The sequence below is a fragment of the Typopeltis vanoorti genome, chromosome 11, assembly GCF_054136105.1.
Source record: "Typopeltis vanoorti isolate ZY-2024b chromosome 11, IOZ_Tvanoo_1.0, whole genome shotgun sequence".
NCBI lineage: Eukaryota > Metazoa > Arthropoda > Arachnida > Uropygi > Thelyphonidae > Typopeltis > Typopeltis vanoorti.
In genome coordinates, this window is record NC_143559.1 from 43,908,296 (window position 1) to 43,935,350 (window position 27,055).

A 27,055-nucleotide genomic window follows, 5' to 3' on the forward strand; every position below is an offset into this window, starting at 1 on the left:
TAGCCAAAGTACTTCAGGCAATAAATACTTTGCACAATAACAAGAATTATCTGAAAAATGTACACGGATGCATATAGAAATGCTGATTCTCTATAGATGTAATCAAAGACGAAGCCGATGATCAAGGTAAACAGAGCTAACTATATTCGCATCCAGAATAAGTATATCGCAACAACTCGTAATCCTAATTATCTGCTCCATTATCTAAATCACCTCTACATGGCTAAAAGGTGATACACCATGAGCACCAAGCTGAGTTTCCAGATTGCCGGCTCTAAAATCGTGAATAAGCCAGCCCAGAAAATGGGTACCTTTCAAGAGGTAGAAGTCTACTTAGTTCCGCCGAAGCGTATCGTTTCAATCTAACAATAGGGATCTTATAACGCTTTCGTACGTCTTAAGATCTTTTCGTATTTAGTTTCTCACCTATGGTGCCGCGTCTAATAAGCCACTAGTGTCTTAAAGCACGAGCAAAAGCAGCCCCGCCTTCCTCCTCTTGTCTTGTGTTTTTTTTTTTTAATTTTTTTTATCGCATTCTTTAAACAGCTCCATTTGAAGATAACTCTTAAAATTTTGTCACGCTTTTTTCAACTGCTACATTAGCGAGGAATTTCACGGTCTGTATATAGATTTATTTCATTCGAACGAAGTCTATTTCTTTTAAAGTAATCTAAGAAAAATATCTAGATGGAGACATTATATGTACTATTAGAATGATAACAGCCAGAAGCCAAGCATGGTCTTTCTTAGTTACTAGGCCCTTTTTTTTTTTTTTGTTCGTTTAACCATCCGGATCTTTTTTTTTTAACTGTGTATTTTAAATATTTTTTTCCCTCAGAAAAATAAAAACGAATGTTGAGCAGACATGCATTTGAATTAACTCTTTCTCTCATTAGCGTAACGAATTGAGGCAACTTCTGCAATTTACTCAGCAAAAAAAAAAAAAAAAATATTTGCAACACAGTATTCTTGGGAAATAAACCAGTCAAATTTCATAGTTCAATAATATCAAGTATTCTCATACAAATTTAGATATTAAATTTTAAAAAAAAATACCTGTTGTGCCTTAAGTATTTGTTGTAGCTCCTCTACTGCCATGCTTGAATATACAACGATTCTTTCAAGGCTCACTTCAACCTCTTTAAGCCACTGCCGGAATGATCTCATTCCTTTCGTCAGTTCTGAGAAGAAATAATAAAAATAAAGTATAAACAGATATAAAAAAAAATAGCAATTGGAAACAACTCATAAATTTAAATATAGACAACGAGCAATTACCATAACCTTATTTCGTTATGGTAATGAAGCAAACGAACAAAGATGAGGTAAGTAGTGAGTGAAAATGATTGCCCTAACACCTGAAGGTCGTAAGTTCAAGCTCCGGTTTCGATTTTTCAGTCTGGTTACTTGAAATCAGAACTGAGCTCTTATCGCAAAGTAAGACGATCCATAAAAATATGGTAAGTGGAGAAATGAAAAACGTAAAATACTCTGCTTTTCGTTCGCTTATTTTATCAGAAAGGAAAAATATATTAAATTTCATTTGATTTTTATGAAATTTAATATTTTTAACGGCCGATGAATTCAAAATCTCATTAAAGGACCACTACGTTACCTAAAATGAAAAGGAGTAACCGTACATCATAATGCTTTGCGATGTACATCGAATTTATAATTTCCCAGATATCAGATGAAACGCTTAACTTTCGAAATTTTGAGGACTGAACTATAGACACATCAGCAAAATAGATGACGGAAATCAAACCACGATTCTCTCTAAGGTTAGAGGCCAGGTTCATCTTTCGCCTCCACAACACCATAAAGTACAAAGAAGATTTCACAAAATTGTTTCCGGTTTTGAAGTGTTCCGGCTTGTCGTTTGGCCAAATTGCAAAAGTTTTCCACCCCCCAAGTTCAATGTCCCCCCAGTTATACAGAAAAATGTGGGCAGTGGTGAAAGGAATTCCACATAAACACCCAGTAACATATCACTTTTGTAACGTAACTAACCATTATGACATCTTTAACTGTGAGAAGCAAAAGGATGCTTCCCTCAAACGTTCGCTCTGAACAAGTATTAGAGAAAAAAAAAAACTTATTTCGGTTTGAGAAGGAAAAAGTAAAGAAAATAATAATGATGATAATAACAGTCATTTTAGGTGCACAACAATTTGGGTTTGTAGATTTGACTTTGCACGCCAGTCTTTTCAAAGCGCAATCCGTAGGGTCAACACGTAGGCCTCTAAACGTTTCACATTAATCTCAAACACCTCAGCAAATCAGCGCTTCCAACGAAGTATCATTATAACATATCTGATCAATAAATGAACTGATATAAAACCAAACGTTAAACTTTTTAAATATGTGTTTTAATAAATAAATAAGAACTTCAAAGATAAAAGTTGGATACCCCACTTTTTTTTTATATACATCTGGTCATCAAAAGGGGATTCAAATATCAAAATGTCTATTAGCAGCTTAAAAAATAATTAAAAAGCAGTAAAATAAAGAACACTGCATCTGAAAAGGGGGGGGGGGAACCTCAAACCCGATTTGGATAATGGATTCTGGAACACTAGTTTCTCAGAATCGAAATGAAAAACTGCAGGAAAAGCGCCGATAAAAACAAAACCCAGTGACACAAAAAAGCTAAGACCGGTTGCAAGATATCAAATATACATTAAATTTCAATGATATTGCTTGGACATTTTTAGTGCAACTTGATATTAGGTCAATATAATTATGTTAATTAACAATATAAACAATTCAACTATGTCATTTAACATATCAACAAGCAAACCATTTCGAAAAACCAAATATGGAATTCATCAGTTGGGAGTTTAGAGATGAAATTTATTTTATATTATATCATCACCTGGAAAACCAAAAAGAAAACGATTATATTAGCATACCAAACACCCTGGCGGTGTTTTCAGTAATGACCATTTTTCTGATTTCCTATTTATCATGTAGGAAACTCTTAACACGTAAGGCATAATTAATTCTTGTTAGTTGAATGACCAATTTTTTATATTATGCTGAGCCGAATGGCTAATCCCAGAACGTAAACTCGAAAAGGCAAGTTTTACGGCATTCTACTTTGGAATGCAAATTTTTCTAACTGCAAATACAAATGGCGAATGCAGAACATATTCAGTTACAGTGCAGCTCAGCTATTTCTTTAAATTAATTAAAGAGTACCAAGAAGAAGTGAGCTGAAAACAAACCTATCCATAACATAATATATTTTTAAATTATATGAATTGCAGCACTTTGATTCCTCTTTTGTTTTCGGTATTATATTATTCAAAATACGCATATCAAGTTTTATGCGTTAGAACTTGTTTATACATCATCGTTATAAAATCTTAAGTCCCTAAAATATAATATTTCATTAAATTTAGACAAAACACGTACTTAAGCTAGTCAATTTGTAATAAGTATTTAACGAAGAGGAATGAAATGAAAATATTTCTGAGATAAAAGGGTGCCAACAAGCTTGAAAAATCATTGAATTCACCAATAGGAAACGAACATAAGCCTAAGACCCGACATTCAATGCCACTACTATTACTACAAGGAACGTTGAAGTAAATGCCTTCTTTGTGACAGCTCCCCATTGAAAAGAGATGTCGGTGAAATAAAATTAAAGCTATTTTCATGCCCTATATCTTAATTCTTTCCCGTTCAATATATTTTCTTTGCCGCATAACTAGTTTTTCAATGCGTGGTAATAAAACTCTCATATTGTTTTCAGAACTATTTTCACTACTCTGTTTTGACTTGACCTGTTCCCTTGAGATGTATCTTAGGTTTAGGAAATAGCCTGAAGTCCGATGGAACCAAGTTTGAGCTGTAGAGAGGATGTTCCACAAATTCAAATCCGATCTGTTCGATAGCCGTTAATATGAATGCGCTCGTGAAAGATCTCGCTTTGTCTTGTGGCTGTTCCACGTTAAGAACACACGGTTAATTTCTTGTTTCAACTTTTTCAGATAGCTTTGCAGATTTGCTGTTTTCCCTTTCACCACAATGTCTCAATGAATGACATATTTGTTGTCCCCAAAGAGTCAGCATGCACTTACCAGCAGAAGATTGAGTTCTGAACTTTCTGGCCATTGGTAAGTGGGCTGGCGATATTCTATAAACTGAATTTGCATTTCGGGATCATGGTGGGTGTAGAGTCCTTTCATCCCCTCTCATGACTGTAAAGAAGACTTTCCTTTCTCTACCCTCAGGAGTAATCGGGGACAAGCTTCCGAAATATCAGAAGGTAACGAAATTTATCCAACTATTAATGTCACTTGGTTAACGAAATATCAATTTCATTTCGTTACTCAACTGACTCGGCAGGTCCCATGTACGCACACTTTATTGCAGATCCTTTTCTGTAATGATTTTGACTTGTGAAAAATACCAACGTTCAATTTCAGTGAAACTACCTGACTTATTGGCGAATTTTCTCTGATTAGGCTAGTTTTCCCACTTATGGAATCACGTGTTCTGATTTTTTTTGGCCATCTACTTCGTGATCGATGCCCAACGACGTACGATATATTTTTTATGTCGAAATAATTGTAAACGCATCCGCACATACGTTTTGCTTCACCATAAAAAACTTATAATCAAGGAAATTTTAACAGCGCGCTTTTTCGTGAGTCAAAAATTTGACAAACTCGTAAAAGATTCGTTTGATGTGAACACAATAATAGAATGTCGATCTTATACCGTAAAGTGCAGAAGAGGAAATGAAGGAACGAGACTAGACTAGTTTCAAGGCCAATGAGTGTGCGCTGGCATTGTTTTGAACGCTTCTTGTACATGCGACAAGTGGTTTAAAATGCAATAGTTGACAGCAAGCGGGTAGTTAAAAAAATTCACTAAAACTGCAAGTGTTTCCTCACCATGTGGCCTAATTTTCTTGATACTACCAATATGCAAGTCTCCAGCATAGAACATATTCATCACGCTAAGCTAATTATCTACTTTTATTTCGCAAAAATAAAGCATATTGGTACTAGTGTAACATTATATTAAAATAACTTAGGTTGAGTCATTAATGTTCGAGCTGCATTCGGATTATAAAGTAGGTCAGAATAAGAAATTTTTATCAACCATCACACCAGTGAAAACACAGGCGATGTTATCGTCGCAAATTCGATAAACTGTCGGTTGGAGCTTACAGAATTTATATAGATAATTTAATAAACTTTACGAAATTTTAACATGATGAAAAAGCGGAAATTTCGAAGGTGGGGAGGGTATTAATTTCATGATAATCTGTTGCAGTGATACCTAGTCCTATTCCAATCCTTTTGTAGCTGTTGTATATTATATCCATAAGTATGTTCTCTACTTCTATTACGTTCGCCTAGGATCAGTTAATTCATCCCCGAATTAAACAACTAAAAAATGTACATCTTTATGACGAAATTCGAACACATCTTTTCAAGAGTTAAGTGACAAGATGCGAAGGAATTGCCAGGCCTCAAGTAATACCTGATATTGGAACAGGTAAATCTCAACTGGTTTAAATTACGGGGTGGGTGGGGAGGAAGAAGAAAACAATCAGGCATATCCTTCTCTTTGCACATTAATATACTGTCAAACAAGATGCGAATATTTGCAGGAAACGACCCTCATAGATCGACAGTTATGATTTCAGTTTCCGGAGATCTGTAGAGTAGGTGCCCTCCTTAGATGAGTCTTTGGACTCCTTGGAGGTGTCATATAATATATTTTAATGAAGACGTTTCTTTACTGAATTTCAAAACACTCATCCCATTTAATTTTAAAAACTGTAAATTGGATGTGTTCTCTGCATTAAAAAATAGGAAGAAAAACTCATGGGAACAAATCTCCAAGTCTGTTTATCAATCCGAATTTAAAAACGTTTACACGAAAGCAAAACGCTACTTGTTAATATAAAAAGCCAATCGCATGCAAGAAGCGAGATGTTTTATTCTCAAAATGCACCGCACACACAGAAAGAGAGCGAGAATATTCTTATTGTTTTCTTGGAGGAAAACTGACCAAGTGCTTTCGGGATGATGATTTATTCTTACAACAAACAGTAAGGTACTAATGAATGGCTATAAATAGGGTTATAAGAGGTCAAAATTTAGGACAGACTTGGAGAGTAAAATCATTAAGGAATAATGATAAACCACGACTCCACCCTACAAAAGATGATAGTCTTATCTCATGCTAAAATCAGTTTATAAGGCGTACAAATATTAATAAGGGGAAAATGCCTTGGCACTTGCGAAGAAAGCAATGGTGCTGCTTTTTCTTTATCTCTTAGCCAATAGGTATATATACATGACCTTGTACACTTATTATCGAAACAAGGGAACGGGGTCAACCAATTAAATTTGTGTCGCCTCCGGATGATTAATGTCCGAAATATTCATGAACAAACAAGGAACAAGGATGAAGGAGCAGGGATTCTTTCAGATTTCAAGGAACGGTAATGTCTACTTAAAGATGTTGAAGTTCAATGAGAAAAAGTATTTTTGTCTTTATTACAGGAAAAAAACAGGAAGGGAAAGATTACACGTTATACAAGGTGAAGACTAAATCATAAGGTACTAATAATTAAAGATCATTTTAATGACGAGGAGATGAAAACAACTTCGAGGGAACTACCTTTTTTTTGTAGATAATCTGGTCATTACACTTGTACAGAACTACAAAAAAGATTAAGAAACAGAGAAGGAAGTCTAAATGCTGAACTTATGACCTAGGTTTTCCCAATATATCTCACAATACACTGCGCTGTAAAAATATTATACAGGAAGAACAAGGCATAACTGTTTCGAATGTCTGAAAATACATGAAAGCAGTCAAGAAGATTAAGAGCTCGAATTTTCGGTAAGAAAAATAGCCACTCAAGCATCCGTTGTTTTACAAGATTACATTAATGCAATAGTCTGTTCAAACAGAGAGAGAGAGAATAATAAAAAAAGGTCATTTGTTAAACAAGTTTTGGGAAACCTATTTTAATAATTAGTTATTAAAATTATAATCTTAAAATATTATTAATAATTCATTACTTTAAAATTATTACAAATAGGTAAGAAAATTCTAACCATTATGATTTGTATATGAGATAACTCTATACGTTTTTATTTCCTATCTTGGCTAGTAAATAAAATTAATTTATCATTTAGTTCGGTGGTCAACCCATAGTTTCTATACTTATCATTGCGTGTATTTTCTACCCGATTTGTTTTGCAAAAGTACTCAAGCGCAGTCCTCAAACAGGACAGGACATTTTTTCATAGTTTGAAAAGGGTTGGATTCTAATCCTCTCTTAACGCGATATACTTATAAAGGTTCTTTCAAATAAAGATGAGTTATTAGTCTTATATAGCAGTGAAGGATTTTTCTTCCAGAAATTTGGGTTTTCCATAATGCTAAACAAAAAAAGTCGGGGAGAGTAATTCATAGAATTAACATACGCCATATACAGTCTCCATGTTTTAGCTGTCTCTAACATAATTCAAATATGTATTACAGGGAACATTAAAAAAAAAAAAACTTCCATTTCTCAGGAGTGAAAAAATGCATCCAATGCGTGTCATAAGGAGATGGCTTTCTCTCTTCGCATTTATAAGTACTGGAGTATCAGAGAGTTCTGCTCACGCGTGCTCTTCCTCCTATACATTATTGACTTTCTCTAACCACAAATCCCATCCACAGTTTTACTAATAAACAATATTCTCCATTCCACTTCTTGGTCCAGAAACACTGTAATACTCAAACGATTCAAGCTTCAAGATCTTCTGTAACTAATATCTTAAACATTAATTTCCCCACCATTCTCAAGTGGAGTGAAGATAATTTAGCAAATTCGATGCTATCTTATTTTCCGGAAGAAAGCTCTTACAAAACCCTTTACTTTTTGATAATGTTCGATCACCCAATTTTCTTGAGTTCACTTTCATGTCGAAGTTATCATGGTATAAACACGTCACATGACATCTACAAAATCTTCTGTCTCCAAAAAGACTCGGTATTCTTTTTTTTTCAAAATACCACTCTTCTCCTAACGCTTTATTAAATCCCATATCAGCAATATTTGAGAATGTTCTTACATTTGGTGTAGTGCACCAGTTGTAAATTATCCGCGTACAGATGACTCCCCCCCCCTCTCTCTCTCTCTCTCTCTATGCAGTACAGGTACTTTCATAGGCACTGTGAGACCCGAAATGGCCACTAACATTCCCCCGCTTTCCTATAATCAAGTAAGAACAAGAGAGGTCACTCGTCAACATCCATACATAGTTTTAATTTAACGAACCATCTTCCTTTATTTAACTGTTCTTTGGAACAGCCTTCTCCATCGTTTTTCCGAGTAAATACTTCACTAGATTTTTTTTTTTAAAAAAAAAGCGTCAACAGATTCCTTCTTACGCTTCCTTCTACTTACACTGTTGTGTTATAACTTCTGTGGCTTCTCCCGTGTGGATTTAATATAAGTCTGCATGTAAAGATATCGTAATACCGAAACAAACTACATCTGAGTAGTTTGTATATATGTACATATACTCTATAAATATAGAAATATCGTCTATTACTTTGAATTCATTATATTCGAATTAACCTGAAGAGGTTTTTACCAACATTATTGCAGAAGTGACTGCAAAGTGAGTAATAATAAATGTGTGTGTATATATATATAAAAATCAATGATTGTGCGATAATATGTATGCATTAGGGTACTCGAAAATGATTCAAGGAGAACTGATGCCCAGGGGGAATATGTGTGCTTTCACTTCAATAACAGGAAACCAGAAATAAAGCAGTTTACGGAATGATCTTGATTTATATACCCAAAGAAAAAAAAATCAATTTCGGTGAGAGAAATTCATAATCATTGTATTCTAGGATACAAATAACCATTTTAATAGCAGTTAGGATTAAGAGGGGTAAGGCTGTCAAAAATTCTTTGGAAAACATAATTTTTTTTTTAAAGATAATTTTATAAGACCATATAAACAATACTGCCGAAAGCAGTTTCAGACCTTTGTTGTTGAATTCAGAGCCTCCGTAGTTCAGTCGGTATCGACGATGACCTTTAAATGGAAAGATCTGGGTTCGAATACCGTCTAGGAGGCGAAGAACCTTTATCAGGGACTTTTCAATTGAAGGTGAGACATAATACACTGACCTCACAGCCTTAGTGGCTTGGGTCGTAAATCTAAAACAAAGCGTTGTTAGAAGGCTAAAATGTTCAGAAATTTATCCGATTAACGACTGTTGATGAGTTAAAAAAAAATATTTGAGGATTTAAATTAAAACGAGAGCTAGCTTAGTCATTTTTATTAAAACAATTCTCATGGTGATGCTTCATTTCACTATTACTGAGAGCTTTTCATGTTTTGCTTTAGGAAATGCTCACCGGTGAGAGCAAATTAAAAATATAAAAAAAGTGTGGAGAAGGTCTGTTACCGATTTACTTACTGTTAGTTCAAACAAGGCAGTGACGATAAGTTTGTCAAGTACTGGAACGATTTTTCATTCCCAGTACTTTCTAAATTCTAGTTAATATAAAAATAATGGAAAATGTGTTCGTTATACCAAATGATATATATTATTTATTACAATATGATATCCTCTGGAAAGAGCAAAACCATTTCATTCAAATAATTGTTATTATAATAACTTGAGGTTTTACAAACTGAACTCTCGTCAAAAAAAAAATGTCAATCTTAGGAAATGAACACTTCTAAACACAATGTATCAGAGAATCTGGGCTAAACTATGATTCAAACTGAGTGAGTGCATTCGTTTTCACGAATGAAAATAATATAATAAGAGATGGAGGGGAATGACATCAGAAATTACATTATTAAACTGTGCTCCGAACAGTGTTGTTATTGGCACGTGCACAAGACATTTTAATATAAATACAATGATCAATTCCAAATGATAATAGACCCGGAGGAAAAAGAATCAAGTATGGAGGCTCGCATGTTAGTGTTTCGTGTCGTGTATTATTGATCGTGAATTGTGAATTTGACTGATATGTTTTTAGCAATTTATGCTTATTCATTAGTAATAGCAGTTAATTGCTTGCTGCCATAAACAGACACTTTATTTTTCCATAGTGGTTTATCCAGGTAAGTCAATTGAATTTACAAGGGCTAAACGCTACTGCCGCTATTATCGCCATTGTTTTATATCGTGACATCTTATTGCTGGTAGACACCTTAGTGTGTCTACAGGATTTGCTAGTGGACCCTCAAAAGTCCACAGGATTATCTTTACCTGTTCGGAACACCTGAGCAATCTATACTCTTTCTCCATCTGTGTCTTAACACATTTCTAAATTATTGTCATGGTAAAACTTCTGAATGAGGCCAAATTCGAGGAAGTAAATATACATGGAATTCCTCAGACTAGGAAAGCTGCTGAGTGATAATTGTCCAGGAAAAGTCAAGCTCTTTGACACATCCCCCCCCCACAGCAGTCACAGAGGACAATATGGTTGACATGAGTGAAGAGCCCATAACTCTGACGCAATCAGATTTTGCACACTCCCAAAGTATGGAAGATGCTACATCCTAAGACAGCAGTTATCATACCTTGGAAACAGATACAGAGTTCCAATTGGTCAAAAAGAAGAGGAAAATCTCCATCAATGCGGAAGAACCCAAAACAACAGGGATAGAAGCACTCAATGGTCCTAAAGAAAAGATACCACCAGTCATATTAAAGGATAAGGAAAAATGGATCCTGTCTCATCAGCCCTCAGAGAACAAAACATCATTCTCATGGGCTAAATACTCAGATGAGGGAGTTAAAATACAACCCACTACTGTCTCGGATTACAGACAGATGACCAGATTTATGGACAATGCTAACGTCCCATATCACACCTTCGCTTTACCCAGCGAAAAGAACCTGAAGGTAGTTCTACGTGGGACAGCTGAAGGAATCACTCCTGAAGATGTGACCACCGATCTCTCCAGACAGGGCCTGTCCCCAGTTAAAGTGAGCAGAATGCTCAGATCAGATAAAAGTCCAATGCCTTTGGTGCTGGTGGAAATAAACGACACACAAAAACAAATCTATGAACTGACTGTAGTATGCGGTCTCAAAATTTCAATTGAGCCTCTTAGGAAAAGAGCATTTGCAGGTCAGTATCATAGATGCCAAAGGTTTGGACATGTCCAAAAATTATGTAAGGCAGCTTTCAGGTGCTTGAAGTGCGGCGACGGACACCAGACCATCACAAGCACCAAACCACGCACAACTCCAGCATGCTGTGCAAACTGCAGAGGACCTCACCCCCTAACTACAAGGGATGCCTTTCCAATCGAAAAAATCGAAGACCAACAAAAGTCAATTTGCTCCTCCACGTAACAACGTTTCAAGCAACAAACAAATCGTCCTCCAGTCCGAAACACCTTGCCTTCTACCTCACAGGAAGGACCTGTGAGGCTGCAAGAACTAAGCCTCCTACATCTCTCGAGCTAGAAAGCTCCAACATAACATCAGTTTTAACAGCCTCACTTACCACTATGCTGCAGAAATTCAGCAAGACATGCCCCTCAACATCTTCCAGAAAGAGATTCTGCAAAGCACTCAAAACATTATAACAGCCACCTGTCATGAATAATAAATTCAAACCAAAAGCTCTTAGGATAATCGCATGGAATGCAAATGGATTGATGAACAAGATTTTGGAACTTCAAGAATTTTCAACTCGTCTCAATGCTGATATCATCTTGATTGGTGAAACACACCTAAGACCAGCTAATAACCCAAAAATCCGTGCATACACTGTGTACAGAAAAGACAGAATTGGCACAAGAGGTGGAGGCACAGCCATATATATTAAGAGTTATTTCAATCATAATACAATAGACAAGCCCAAAACAGTAAACCTGGAGGTGACCGGTGTGGAGGTACATACCTTCAATGCTGGGAGTCTCAAGATCTATGCTGCTTATAACTCTCCAAGCATTCCTCTGCTGACAACAGATCTGGACTTCATACTTGTCCAAATGACTCCACAATAATAGCAAGAGATTTCAACTCAAAACACACAGCTTGGTACAGCTCATCAACTAACACCAAAGGCCACACACTTTTCAACTATGCAATGCTCAACTCTGTTGTTGAGGCCGGCCCTACCGAGCCCACCCACTTCAGCCCTTCGGGTGGCTCGCATGTGCTGGACATTGTCATCTTTAAAAATTTAAGATACCAATTCAAATTGGAATCAGTCAACGAATTATCTTCTGACCACAGTCCCATAGTGCTTAATCTAGGTTCATCAGATTAATTCTCTCCTCTGCACACATTCATGCCATGGGACAAGTTAGCCAAGGTTCTTCCCGATCATATTGGTCCGGGGCCCAATATCAGTAGAAAGGAAGAGATTGACACAGCAATAAATAACTTAACGATACATATTCAGAAAGCAATAGAATCAGTCAGACAATCCACTGTCTTCCACCCAACCAACCGTATCCTTGAAGAAATCATGGATCTAATCAGAGCAAAAAATAGAGCCAGGAAGAGATACCACAATACCAGAGCCCACAAGATAAAACAGTATTGAACAATGTAAACAGGGAGGTCCGAGAAGCTCTTCAAAAACACAGAAACCATCAATGGAAAACCAAATTGGCTAACATCACTACTGAAGATCATTATGTATGGAAATTCTTAAGAGCAATCCGCACCAAAAAGATACCCCCTATACAAACCAAGAAAGGGACAGTTCACAAAGATGAAGCCGAAGCACTAGTAGATAACCTAGAATCTCAGTGCAACCCATCTTATACAAATCTAAATATCAACCTTATGTACAAGATTCATCGTCATGTTAAGACAACCTTAAGACAGAACACTGTTAACTCCGAACATATCACTCCTACAAATCCCGCAGAAATGATAAATATCATCTCCCATCTAAACAATAAAAAAACTCCAGGACCGGATGGCATAACAGAATAGTAAAACTACTTCCAAGAAAGGCCATAGTCCATCTCGTCAACATTACAAATGCCATCTTTAGATTCCAGCATTTCCCTAGTACATGGAAAACAGCCACAATCATACCACTGAAGAAGCCAGGAAAAAATGCTCACCTTCCCGAAAGCTACAGACCCATAAGCCTATTGTCCAGCCTCGGAAAGGTGACAGAGAAAGTGATCCTCTCAAGATTCCAAGCAGAAACAGATAAGTTAGGAATTTTGTCTAATGAACAGTTCGGCTTCCATAAGGCCCATAGTACAGCTCAACAAGTGCACCGGCTGGTAAAAATCATTACTAAAGGTTTCAACTGGAAACTCAATACAGCTGCCATCTTCATCGACGCAGAGAAGGCGCTTAACAAAGTATGGCATCAAGGCCTTCTCTGCCAACTGATAAAATTTAACTTTCCAGTCAAGTTAATAAAAATAATACATTCTTACCTGAAAGACAGATATATGCAGCTCAGGGTCGGCGAAACGATTTCGATCAGACGCAGGATCTCTTCTGGCACCTCTCCTGTTTTCAATCTATGTAACAGACATCTCTCTGAACCCAAGAACAACATTCACTGCATTATATGCAGATGATACTGAACTGATGGCAAGATCACCGAGCCCAAAACTGGCAACTAAAAGACTACAAACTAGCATACACACTTTATAAAAGTGGATGGCAGACTGGAGGATCCAAGTTAACCCACAGGAAAGCTCAGCTATATTGTTTACTAGAAAGAAAATCCATACCATGGAGGATATTTGTTTATTGGGAGTAAAGATTCCATAGCAGACTGAAGTTAAATATCTTGGAGTGATTCTTGATAGTAAACGCCTATTCAGCAAACATATTAGTTACATTACCTCAAAGACATCCAAAGTCTTAGCACAGCTCTACCCTATGATCAACAGACAAAGTAAACTGGACACGCAAACAAAATTCACAATTTACAAGATGGTAATTCGACCGGTTATCACTTGCGCATCCCCAGCATGGAGCCACACCGCAAATTCAAACATTCTAAAACTTCAGAGATTACAGAATAAGTGCATGAGGATGATTCTGGATGCCCCTTGGCTTATAAGAAACACCCAGATCCATAGAGAAGTTAATATCCCTTATATCTCTTCCTTTCTCATAAATCTAGCTGAGAAGTTCTTTACCAAGACAAGTAACCATCCAAACTCGTTAATCAAGGAAGCCTCGGAATATAATGAAGCAGAAATCAACAAATATAAAAGACCAAAGTCTATCTTAAGTTCAGCTGAACACAACTAACTTCACTGCCGTCAATGGGCGAGCATATAGCTCACAAACACTCCATTCAAAGTTCTTTCATTACAAGACAAAGGGGAACATGAAAAGCAAGTTTGCTTCACCCATCTAGCCAGAAATGTTAATGTATGTATTAATATAAATGATAATAAATTTAAAATACTAGAATTTGAGTAGGTATAACCAGTTCCTGAATTAAAGCTTACAACTCAAAAACTCACGGCTTAGCAAAAGATAAAGCACTAGCAAATTACTAAGACACTTAACCTGCACCAGTAAATATTCCTCAAAACAATGTCAGAAAACCAATGCCGCGGAAAACACCTGCAGGCGTTTAAAAGGTGAATGGCTGACTCGATGGTCGGAAAGGATAAAATCTGAATTCTTCGAATTTCTTTTCATTTTTTGTAGTTGAGAAGTCGCTGAGAAATCCTTTGAAAACAGCTAATATAAGTCTGAAGTTTAACGGAAATAACTGCCTTATGAAGAGTTAAGTAAATACTGGACATGTCTATGTGAAATTGCCATGAATGAAGTAAAAGGTTCAGGGAAGAACTGTTAGTTTACTGAAAATTTCCAAAATAATAATAATAGCAACCAAATTTCATTAAGTCCATCAAGCTTTATTTTGCCAATAAAAAATACTCCCACTGAAACCAAAAACTGAATCATGTACAACCTAAATTTAAAATGTTCTTACACCTTTTGTCTGCAATTAACAATCTAGTGAAACTAAAATTAGCTAGTTCGATAAATTTTGTAAGGATTCCAAATAAAATTTCTTTATTCAGAGCTTTTGAAATAATTTGCGTATTCCAACAGATATAAATGCTTATTTATGATAAAGAATAAGAGGCCCTATGTTCAACGTAATGCAATAATATCTCTTGATTATTCAACGGATATGCTCAATGCAATACGTCACTCAGAGCCATTATAGTTAACTACAATGGAAACAGATTAAGTGGACTGAGATAAACTAGAATCATGGTTCCGATATTCAAATTTTGCAAATATACGGGAAATTAATGTAGAACATTTTTGAAATTACACACCTACACCTATAATTATTTCAAATAGATTACCAGTTCTGTTGATTTTGTATCAGCTTACTAAATTTAACACCCTCTGAACAGCTACCGTATTTACACCGTGTCTCAAACTGCTCCACTACAAAATATCTCTATTTACATAATGTTTGCAAAATATTTTTGAAGATCTTAGATTTCGTTCAAACAAGAGCAGTTAGGATAACAGACAATCCACGTTCTATCCAGAAGTGGCTTGTAGTAGGAACATTAACTTTTTAACGTTCCTACTCGACACCGATCAGTCCTGTTTTGTAACAATAAGTGAAATTTGGACAAGACATGCAAATTAAATAAATTAATCACTTATTCCCCCGTCTATACACACACACAAAATGGAAATATATCAGGGTAGGATTCTCCCTCTCTCTAACTTCGAGCAAATCAACTAGTACATCACTTGCCTTAGATATCAGAACACAGGTAGGGCAACCAACTCTCCTGTTGGGAAAGCTTTTCCATCACGAAAGAAAGAGACCCTAAAATTAGATACGAAAGGGGAATGGGGGAAGACGTCATTTCAACTTCACGCCTATTTTGTAAATTTTGTAAACGCCACTGTAGTTTACTGTTGGCTGCAAGCATCTTACAATTCCGCTTTGAAGATTCCTCTTTTCGTAGTCCACATGACGAGAAAGCAACGAGTCCTAAAACGTATTGGAGCAGTAAAATATGCGATAAATGTCAGCGATAATGTTCCATTTCTTGAATTGCATTTTATTCTGTTATCTTAGGGCTACGGAAGTCCCGTAGCCCTAAGTCCCTTTGGAGAAGTAAAAGGCATCAGAGGATTTGCTTTTTATATTAAGAAACTGAGTGACCTACCAGAGATTCAATATTCACTCATAGTCAATAATACATTAAAAATTACTGTTTAAAATGCATTTAATTGCATGTCATATATTTATACCACTTTTTACAAAATAAAACGTCTGATAGTATGATTAAATGTGGCTGTTTGAGACTATGACAATTTTCTTTAAGAAAATACAAAATAAACGTTCAGAGAAGTTTCTTCTCAACCTGAAACCTATGTTAGACATAACTATGCAAGCAGCAACAGCACACATCGTATTTTAGGACAAGACACTTCTCCTACCCAGAAATGCAGTAAATTCTTTCGCCCCAATACAGGTCTGCTTAGAGAAATATTCTTTTTCACGAATTGCAACAGTAATTAAAAAAAAAAAAAATGCGTTCGTTGGAAATAAGTAACTGTTTTGCGGAAGTCCACGATAGAAAATTTCGATGAAGGAAAAAAGCCGTATATAGAAGATTGAAACTCATAGGGGAGGAAGTCCTGAATTAATTAAAAGTTAGTGACAGAAATAAAAAGATTTCGCTAGGAATAACGCAAAAAAAAAAGTAATCGAATATTCATAAGTTTAATGAAAAGACAAAACCTGAGAAAGTTAAATGGTAGTCCCGTCACTTAAAAACAGGACACCGTATGCAACAAGGAAGGTACACATCGCTTCCGTCCCCTAATAAACAATATCTTATGTAATGAGAGTAGATGTTAAAATTGTCTTCTAGCAATAACAGTAAAAGAACAATATGAACAGGATATTACGAGCAGTGAACGCCAGCATTCTACTTATGCTTTCGCGCGCATAACAAAAAAAATTTTAAATGCCTACAGATAGAGAACCTAATCCCCATTCTTACTGAAATCCTTAATTCAATGGGAAACCACATTTGAAGACACATACAAATCTTCGACAAAAATGTGCTCAAATTATGCGAAGTTAACAGTAAATCAGATTCTACCCAGACCAAAGTTCATAAAATAAAACTATCGGATAATCGGTAGAAAAAAAACATAAAATCAACTTAACAGTACTATGACTAAATGAAAAACACCTTGACAAATTCAAGGAAGAGGAAATACTGCTATATTATGAAGTCTGAAAAAGTACGGCATCACAGTAATAGGATCAAATATATTTTCCTATTGCAGTCAGATATATCAACAGCGACTTCGACAATCTGCACACAATACGCTGACAGTTCAATGAACTTGATTGTTTTATGTTTTTTAGAAAAAAAAAAAATCCTTCCTTTGACCTATTCACTACGCAAGTAATTGCCTGTTTCTCCCCTTTTGTTGCAACCAGCTTTTATTTTTTTGTGAAGGGTATATATAATACATATTCCTCTAATATGTAAATGTCGGAGAATTTTAGTTTTTTAAACTATTTTTATGAAGATAATTTACAAATAAATTGCTGTACAAAATCGACCATTGATCACTATATTCCGTTCTTGCACTTCCTGAAGCGTAGGCCCATCAATATAATATACGGCATTCAATTTCTTTCCTCTGGTCAAAGGGTAAAATTTTCCCAGTGCAGTAAACTGATATCACCACAGCACTGGCTTTTATTATTATTATTTGACACCTCCAGGGAGTCCAAAGACTCGTCGAGGGAAAGTGTGCCAACAGCATCGAACGATTGGTTCCCTTCCAACTACTAACCGCGCTCAAATTTACTTAACTGAGCTATTAGTAGCAGAGGCTCTACCAATCGACCAACCTTTGCCGGCTTATTCAATTTCTCCTGAAACGACGTTACATAAGAATTACTATTCCCAATTTCGCAATAGTCACAAATGTCTTCCAGGACTTCTCAAACCATAGAGAGTCACCACATAAATTAAACAATAAAGCAAAATTACGTGGTCATCTGTAAAGTCATCTTGAAAAAAATTCGACTTTGGTAATCTGCATAAAGTGCAAATTGTAACTTACTATGAAGTAGTGGAATAGCTCACAATACCAACCGGTAATATTATATCGAGATAAATTTGCAGAAGCGATTGATTTTGTGTGTGTGTGTGAGAGAGAGAGAACTCGGCCAGCTTTATACAGTTTTTGTGTCAGACAAATCTTGATTTATATAACAGACTTCATACGGAATGTGGATAGAACTCACGAGACTAATGGCAGAACACTTTCAAAACCGTGAATTAAATAATGGAGGCGCCAATTTCAAAACATTGATTTTCTCTTTAATTTTTCAAACGATGCAATATTTTCACTTCAATAATCTCAAATACTCTAGCAAAACTTTTCTTGATCTTTTAAGAAATGTTTTGCTAGAATATTTGAGCTTATTCGCGTTCGGTTTCGTAAATAGAAATACAATGGTATTTTTATTTACGTATAGCTCCTTGAGTATAGCTTATATACTCAAGGAGCTATACAAGCGCATTAAGTAGGCTTTTCCTATGCCCATGTTGGGATTCGAACTCGCGCCCTGTTTGGTTGGAGAGCGGGAGAGGTTGGCTAAGTACTATCCACTCATCCCACGGATTAAAAAAAAAAAAAAAAAACCCGCCAATTTTCTCAGGGGCGCAACCTTTGGTGCTGTGAGTTGCTGGACATAATTTCGCATATTACACTGTCGTCTTTCTCCTCTTTTTTAACTACCGTAATCAAAAGTCGTTGGCAAAGTCTCATAACTTTGCTCGAGTATATCGACTGTCATTTGTCGATTATATCGATTGTCACTACCTTGTCTCATGTTATCTCGGAAATGAAATACCCTAGTTTCTGAGCGTATTTACAACACATTCCAATCTCCTCCCATGTCACAGTTCCGCCTGAACCAAATACAACCAATGATAGTGTACGCCGGTTGCCCGCCGATTTCTAAAAGTTAAGGGTAAGAGTTCCGGCCAAAATTTGAGAATAAAAATAGTGGATTTGTTTTTCTTTATAAATTTTAAAATTCTGTTTAATAAAATATTTATAATTTATTTAATATTTATATCATAATTTATTATGTTGACGTACTGATTATTTGCCCACAAAACGTCTAATTAGCTATCGCTTTCTATAATGTTCCGGAAAAGAAGTATGGAATTCATCACACAGCTCAGAGCTACACATTTAGCCTGATGACGTCATTCTACATCTTCATTTTTCTCAAGAGAAATAATTACCATTAATTACCGCTTGCTGCAAAGATAAGTATGAGCGTTGTTTTGGATCTACTGACGGCTGATTTATAAGAAAATGCATGTAGCGTTTATTCACTATTTCAGTGAATTTCAGACAGAGAGAGAGAGAGACGGAATGTATAGTTAAGATTTTGTGTGTGTGTGTGTTCCCGCACAGATTCATGTGTTTGAAGACTGCATTTTTTGTAATAAATAAGATTTTTTTTTGGAAAAATAAAAACTATTGAGAGATACGTTTATTACATAAAACATTTAAGATCCTCTCCTCCACCCCTCTCACAAGAACATTACGTAATTCACGAATATACTGTTTATCCTTTCGCTAACTGCTTCATTTATTGCGCTTAAATGTTGTCTATTAAAAAAGTGAAAAAAAAAGGAGTAGTATATATATATCTTGTGGTCATAGGTTTTTGTTTTTTACATTTTTATCGGCTTTTACCATAAATGGATAGCGAATCAAGGTTCAAATATTCATTAAAAAATCGGTTTATCCTAGGCAGCCTTCTATTTGCTTTATTTGCACGTGGTTAAAATACATAGCTTTGTATCCAACTTCAGTGAATATATAAATAATGTATCTAATACAAAGAAGGCAGTCTCTATGCTTTGTTTTTCGAAGATTTTATTGGGTTTTCTCTTTGAAAACCCAATAAAATCCATTTCTAAGTAACTCAACTTAGAAACGGATTGGTAAGCTCGGCACCTTCTTCGAAATTACTATAAAGGCAAGATACTCTTCTACAGAGGAGTCACACAATTTGAATAATGAAAAGTAAGCCCCTATCAGGATGTTTCCTTTACGTAAGCTTTTATGCTCAGCATAGAAGCTTACGTAAGGAAAATTTATATAGATTTCTAAACAGATATTAAATTATACGCCACTGTACCATAAAAAGCTGTTTTTTTTTTCTAGCTGATACATTTTTGTACGATAAAGTGATACCACTAATAGTGAAGTTGCTGAGCTGAAATGCTCCCAGTATTTTTATAATCCGATTTTTTTTTACACTGTTGCTAATCAGCTTGCCGCAAACGTAGAAGATAAAAATAAAATTGGGAATGGGGGACGAAGAGAGTATTGTATAGACTAGAGATAAGTTGTCCAATTATATATGATATCAACCGTCTCATTAGTGGCAATAAGGTCGACTAAAATCAAAGATTGAATACTTGGAAGCGATGCGACTCATACAATAAGAACGCCCTTTAATTAAAGCTTCATGTGCAGCCTTTTAATCAAGACTCTAGATGAAGCAAACATAAGCGTAACTAGTAAATACAGATAAGGAACGGTATTTCGAACATTAGACGTACTTGATGCTAATGCTCTGTCTTTTTGTGAGGCTAATTTGTTAACCGATGATCACACTGTTAAGAGCCAAAAGAACGGTGTCTGATGAGCTCATAATCCTCTGTAGTGTGCCAATGTGTATCTAGGTTAAAAAAAAAAGTACAACAAAGAGAGAGCTTGTTTATGACTGCCATTTATATAGTTGTTTAGATAAGGCAGGCAACAAAACAAACGCAGGCTGCGTTGAAAAGCACTTAACTTCATCGCCAATTAGATTTACAGAATTGCAACTACTGTATATTGTTCAAGTTCGAGGTGGCTGTATATATCCTCGTGATGACATCCACGACGCTAGATAAAAAGAAGTTTCGCTTAAGAAACGTCAAGTCTTTATAGTTTAGATTCTGACTGCTAACTAGAGAAACTTTTTCTTGGCCTTTTTTTTTTTTTTTTTTTCCAGCCGGTTACCTACTAGTTAGTCGACCTTTCGAGCAATAAAGAGAGGCTTTTTCTTCTAGAAACACAAGTTTCAAACTCTGCAACTCAATATAATCGACCGTAGAAATCAGTGTTTCAATGTCACTATTAGGACAGGAGATGGAAACGTCTGTTTGCTCACTTTCGTCATCGGTAAATCTACAAAACGTCAGTGTTTTTTTTTTTCCCCTATATGCCATTTAACTCATTTTTTTTTGTTTAAATCTGTAGAATTCAACCACTTCGAGCGTAAAGGCAAATATGGTTTCAGGTCGAGAAATTCAAACTGCATTGTTTATGCAAGAATGATAAAGCCACCGAAATTTCCACGGTTTCCTGAAATTTTTTATAATTGTTCGTTTGCAATCACAAGGTTGTACTTTCCAAATAATCGAGTTTTTGAGTTCTAGAGGTTTATGGGTTGGCTGATTAAGTTTATTAAATGTCGTAGAAGGGTTATAAAAAATTTCAGGAAACCGTGGAAATTTCGGTTTCCTGAAATTTCCACGTTTAATAAGTTTATTAAACGTCGTAGAAGGGTTATGTCCCGAAACTGGCAACGAATGGGCGAGCAGGTATGACTTGCACAAAAGCGTTCTTCGTTTTCTGTAAAAAAAAAATAATAAATAAAAAAAAAACACCACCTCAACCGACTAGTGCAAGTCTAATGAATGATGGGGAAAAAAAAAGGAATTATTTTCTCAGAAACAATATTGCAAACAGCATTTTGGTATCTGATCATCAACCATGTAGAAAGACACCGGACATTGTTTCACTGAAAGTGAAAGACGAGGCGATACATCAGATAAAGTTTCCCTGCTCGTAAATTCCTCAAATAAAAGAATAATATGCATTAATAAATGCCAGTTGCGAACCTTCTGTCAGCAGGCACACACCAGTGCTGCCACCTGTGGATCTGTCAGAGTAGATTAAAGGAGATATGTAAGTTTTCGGATGGGAATGAAATATGCTTTCTGTCCATATGAGATAAGCCAATCATAGTGTCTACACTTCACAACTTAACAAAAATACGCACAAAGTTAAGGTCTTGTAAAATTCCTTTTAACTCTCAGAATTCATGAAATAAGGTATTTGTGTGAAGGTTAGTTAACTTGAGCAGTAACATCAACTGGTATCAGATAGCATATCGTTATTATGAAGGTTCATTTCACTGACAGCAACACTAAGAACTATATATCAGATGGAGCGAGTATTCATTCCTTTATTTCTTCTTTTTCTATTAACTTATAAGCAGTGGCGCACCCAGGGAGGGGGCCAAGGGACCCCTGCCCCCCCAAAAGAGAAAGGAAATAAACACTAGAAAATTTTCCAAAAATCTTTTCCTAATTAAAATTCTATTTATGTTGTGTCTTCTATATCTATGCTACTTGTTATGTATTGGCAATCATTGCAGATGCTCAGTCTTTGGTCGTGTGCAATGCGTAGTGTGTATTCGTAAATCGTCTACTCAACTCGGCTCCCCAAGCACTCAAGATTAAATCTTGAGTGCTTGGGCCCCCCTCCAAGATTAAATCCTGAGTGCGCCACTGCTTATAAGTATCATACTGCTCGAAAGTTAATAAGAAAAGAATATACTATAGGTTGGACAACTTTTCATGTGGAAGATTACTATAAAAAAATATAAAAAAGACTTAGATATTGTTGTATTTGGAATTAGACACAAATGATTCTCAAGATATTTTTAAAAGGAAAATAAATATTATGCTCGTAAGATTTCCGCACTCGTAATATGGAATATTGGCTTGTCACACAGACATAGACAGGGATTTGTTACACATGTAATCAATATATCTCCAACCCAACGATTCAATTTTCCTAATGCAGTAAGTAACAATCTGTACTGGAAAGGAGTCAGATATCTGATTTGAGGAGTAGTAAAGATGTGGCCAGATGACGCGCATGATGAATAGTGGTGACGAAAAATGTAAAAGCATACGATCTGGAAAAGCTACCAGCATGAGCATACGAGAAATCTATCTATGTATAGTAGCATTTTATTATTTTCAAACGATTATGGATTTAGATTGTATGGATAAGTGGTAGATTTATTTTGTCTGATGTTATTGTCAGCATACCTGCTGGAAACTGGAATATATAAATCGAGCTTTGTGTTGAGAACTAGGATTCAGGCGCATCTAATCAGGTCTAAGTGTACTAATAATTTTAAACCTTTCATGGTTGAAACTGACATTTAAAAAAATATATTTCACAGAACCACGACTACCACTCAATTCAACTTCATTCTCCTTCAATATAACAAGTCATCTGGGTTCTAGTACTTTTTTTTTGCAATTATTTCTACAGACGAACAGATCCATTTATAACTTATCCTGGCTGCTCCAACATCCACATTTAAACGTTTCACAGATGAAAGAAATGCTTCAACAAAAAAACCTTTACATTTCAGATTTTTTTTAAAAAAAAAGTCCTGCTTAACAAAGTTCTGCAGAATCGTGGAATACTATGAAATCAAATAATTCATATCGAAGCATTAACAGTCGATCATGCTTTGTCACATTAGTTGAAACTTGTAGCAACGTTCCTTCTAATTTCTCAATGCAACACAATACGGCTATCATTAAACTGTTATGTGCGAAAGTGTGATGATGATGAATCTTAAGAGTCGCAGGCGGATTTGTGAGTAAAATTACAGCAGTACGAACATAGAAAATGTTCATAAAATTGTGCAGGCCAAAATAAAAGTGAGAAACTGAAACACTTAATTAACACTGAATATTAATTCTAAATTATACCTTTAAGGAAAAAAGACCACTAATATCCAACGTATGCATGTGTCATGAAAGGTTGTACACCTAAAATACCTTAGTACGTGGGTGGGGATGAGATTTTTTTTTTATTTTTTAGAACATATTTTTTACAGGTCAATTCTTGTATGAAATTATTGCCGAAGCTACAGGCTATGAAGCTTCGGCAAGATTGTCTTCATAGTTTTAACAGAGTTCTTGGTAGGGAATCTCTTCCGCTTCCGTACGTGACCAGTAGATTACTATTCGGTTGAAAATTATAAAGGTTCTTCGCGTCTTACACGAGATTCAATCCCAGGCTTTTATCAGCAAAACGCATCGATACCGACTGGGAACAAATACAGATCCAATTTTCTAATGAAGAGTCACAGAAAGAAATCAACCAATGCTACTACGTCCGGGGCTGATGATAAATATGCTACGAGGACTCATATAAACATTTTGCAAGTCAATATCAGTGGTACTCAGAGAAAAATGGAGAACTTAAATACATACTTTACAAAAACAATATCCATATTGCTTGTCTACAAGAAACAAAACTAAACAAAAATCAGCAAAGATTTTTGTTTAGTTTTGTTATTCAGCAAAGGATACACAGTTCTTAGGAAGGATAGAGAGAGAAGAGCTGGTGGTGGGCTTGCTATCCTTTTGAAGACCCCAGAAATCAAATTCAAAGAAATCACTCTAAATCAATATTTAAATAATAACAGTTCAACGGAAGCTCAAGCTGTTGAAATACACCTACCAAACCATTCTATTTCAATCGCAAACGTCTACCACCCTGATCATACAAATATTGATACAGACATCATTGAAAAGCTAAGCGAAGCTCCAACTGATACAACCATCATACTTGGTAGTTGTATCATGCAAATACAAAAACTCCAACGTGGGATTCCCGATTTAGACCATAAAGGTCAACAATTGGAAGACCTCTTTACAGATTTGGAACTTACAACAATTACCAATGGGCAGAGTACCTATCTCTCTAAAACTATGGGAACTGAATCTGCTATCGACATCACAGCTATCAATTATAACATTGCATCAAGTGCACAACGAAAAATTTTGGGAAACGCCATCAGTTATCACAGACCCATAATAACAACACTAAACTTCAAGATTGATCAAGAATGGCAAATCAAAAGGACATAGAATTTCAGAAAAGCCGACTTGTCCAGTATGGATCTGGATACCATACTGGACAAGGTTTACTCAAATCTTGGAGAGCATCTGTGAAGATGAACCTGTCTCTGGAAACCTTGACAGAAAATTACAAAATCCTTACTTCACGCATCAATAAAGCTGCCAAAGCAACAATACCAAGAGGCAAACGGGAAAATATCTGGATACCATACTGGAAAGATCACAATATTGATTCAATGTTTACAGAAAGAGACAGTATCAACGAACAATTCAGAATTAATAAAACTGATGAATCCAGAAAGAAATTAATGGATATAACACAAAATAGAGCAGGAAATTTGGAATTGCAAGCAAGAGAAATGGGCAGAGCTTTGCAGTAACCTGGACTCAAGAAAAGACAGCCAACACTGGAACATTATTAGAATCCTAGACAACAATATCAAAGAAGAGAACCAACAGAAAACAAACTTCACCATAAATGCTGGGAAAACAGCTATTACAGATCAAGAAATTGCAAACACACTGACAAAAACCTATTCAAACAACTCCAAACTTCAGTATAACAGAGAGGACAACACCCTCAATAAACTAACAAGTAAGATACTAAAACAATCAAGAACATACAAATCTAATGACATCTTCTCCGAAGAATTTACACTAAGTGAACTAAATTCATCAATCGAGAAAACTGCACGTAATAAATCTCCTGGTAATGATCTTATCTTTGGTCATATGGTCAAACACCTTGGCAAAATTGCCAAAGAACAACTTCTAGATATTCTTAATACTCCTTGTGAACAGGCAAACTCCCAAAAGAATGGAAAAAATCAATTACTGTACCCATCCTGAAACCTGACAAAAATGCTGCAGAATGTCAAAGCTATAGACCTATCGCATTAACTACTCTGTAAAATTATTGAAACAATTATATACTCAAGTCTCATGCACTGGCTGACAAAAAAATAAGAAAATTAACTACTTCCAAACTGCCTATAGAGCCCGTCATTCGACAATAGATCAATTATTCTACTTCTGCCAAACAATAATATCAGGAAAAATCAACAAAAAAGACAACTATCATATTGCTTGATATGACAGCTGCTTTCGATCGTGTTTTGATCAAATAATTAATACAAACAGTACATGATATCGGAATTAGAGGAAACGCTTTAATCTGGATCGCTGATTTCATGAGAGGAAGAAAGATCAAGGTTAGAATCAATGCAGCAATATCTAGGGAGCAGAGAACCTGGGCCGGTGTTCCCCCAGGGCTCAGTACTTTACTATATATATGTCAGTAACATTCATTCCTACCTTACAGAAGACACAAAAGTAGCTTGCTACGCAGATGATATAGCCATCTGGCACACTGGTGCTAAAATCAAAGAATCAGAAGAGATTCTAAACAAATCCATGAGAGGATTAGAAAAATGGTCAGATGAACTTAAACTCAAAATCAACCCACATAACACAAAACTAAGCACCTTTAACACAGAGACAGGAAAAACAGACATTCCTACAATCCCAAAGTCATGATTAACAACAAGCTAATTGAAAAAGTCACAAATCCAAATCAGGAATTACGTTTTGTTCTCTAACACTTCCAACAGAGCTCTCAAAAAAATTAAATATACTGAAAAGGCTTTGTGGAACAAATTGGGGCGCAAAGCCAAAAACTCAAAACTATTTACTACACTAATAATAAGGCCAATAATGGAATATGCAGCACCTATCTGGTCAGCTTTGGCTTCGTCGATAAAGGAAAAATTAGACAAAGCAAAAGCATCCAAGATTATCATTGGTGCAGTCTCATCCACTAACAACATGAGAGCCCAACAGGAATGTGGGCTTGACCTGCTGGAGGGTAGACAAAAATTTGCCACCATAAAATTCATTAATATCAGAAGCTACCAAAGCGATCATATCTCCCTAAAAACTTATGAACATTGGAATCAAAAATGCAGACTTCACAGTATGATGACACTATCAGGAAGGAAATAGGTCAAATGCCCATAAACAAAGAACCTCTATTT

At 35.7% G+C, this 27,055-nt stretch overlaps 1 protein-coding gene across 1 annotated transcript in view; it reads right to left on the reverse strand.

The window, feature by feature from the left end:
* The window catches only part of LOC150101479 (uncharacterized), a 599,391-nt gene that overhangs the window by 424,581 nt on the left and 147,755 nt on the right, over positions 1–27,055 (reverse strand). Inside the window, exon 6 of the mRNA XM_090400199.1 lies at positions 1,057–1,181. Coding sequence (XP_090256325.1) covers positions 1,057–1,181 — 125 coding nt within the window. The remainder of the gene's footprint in view (positions 1–1,056; positions 1,182–27,055) is intronic.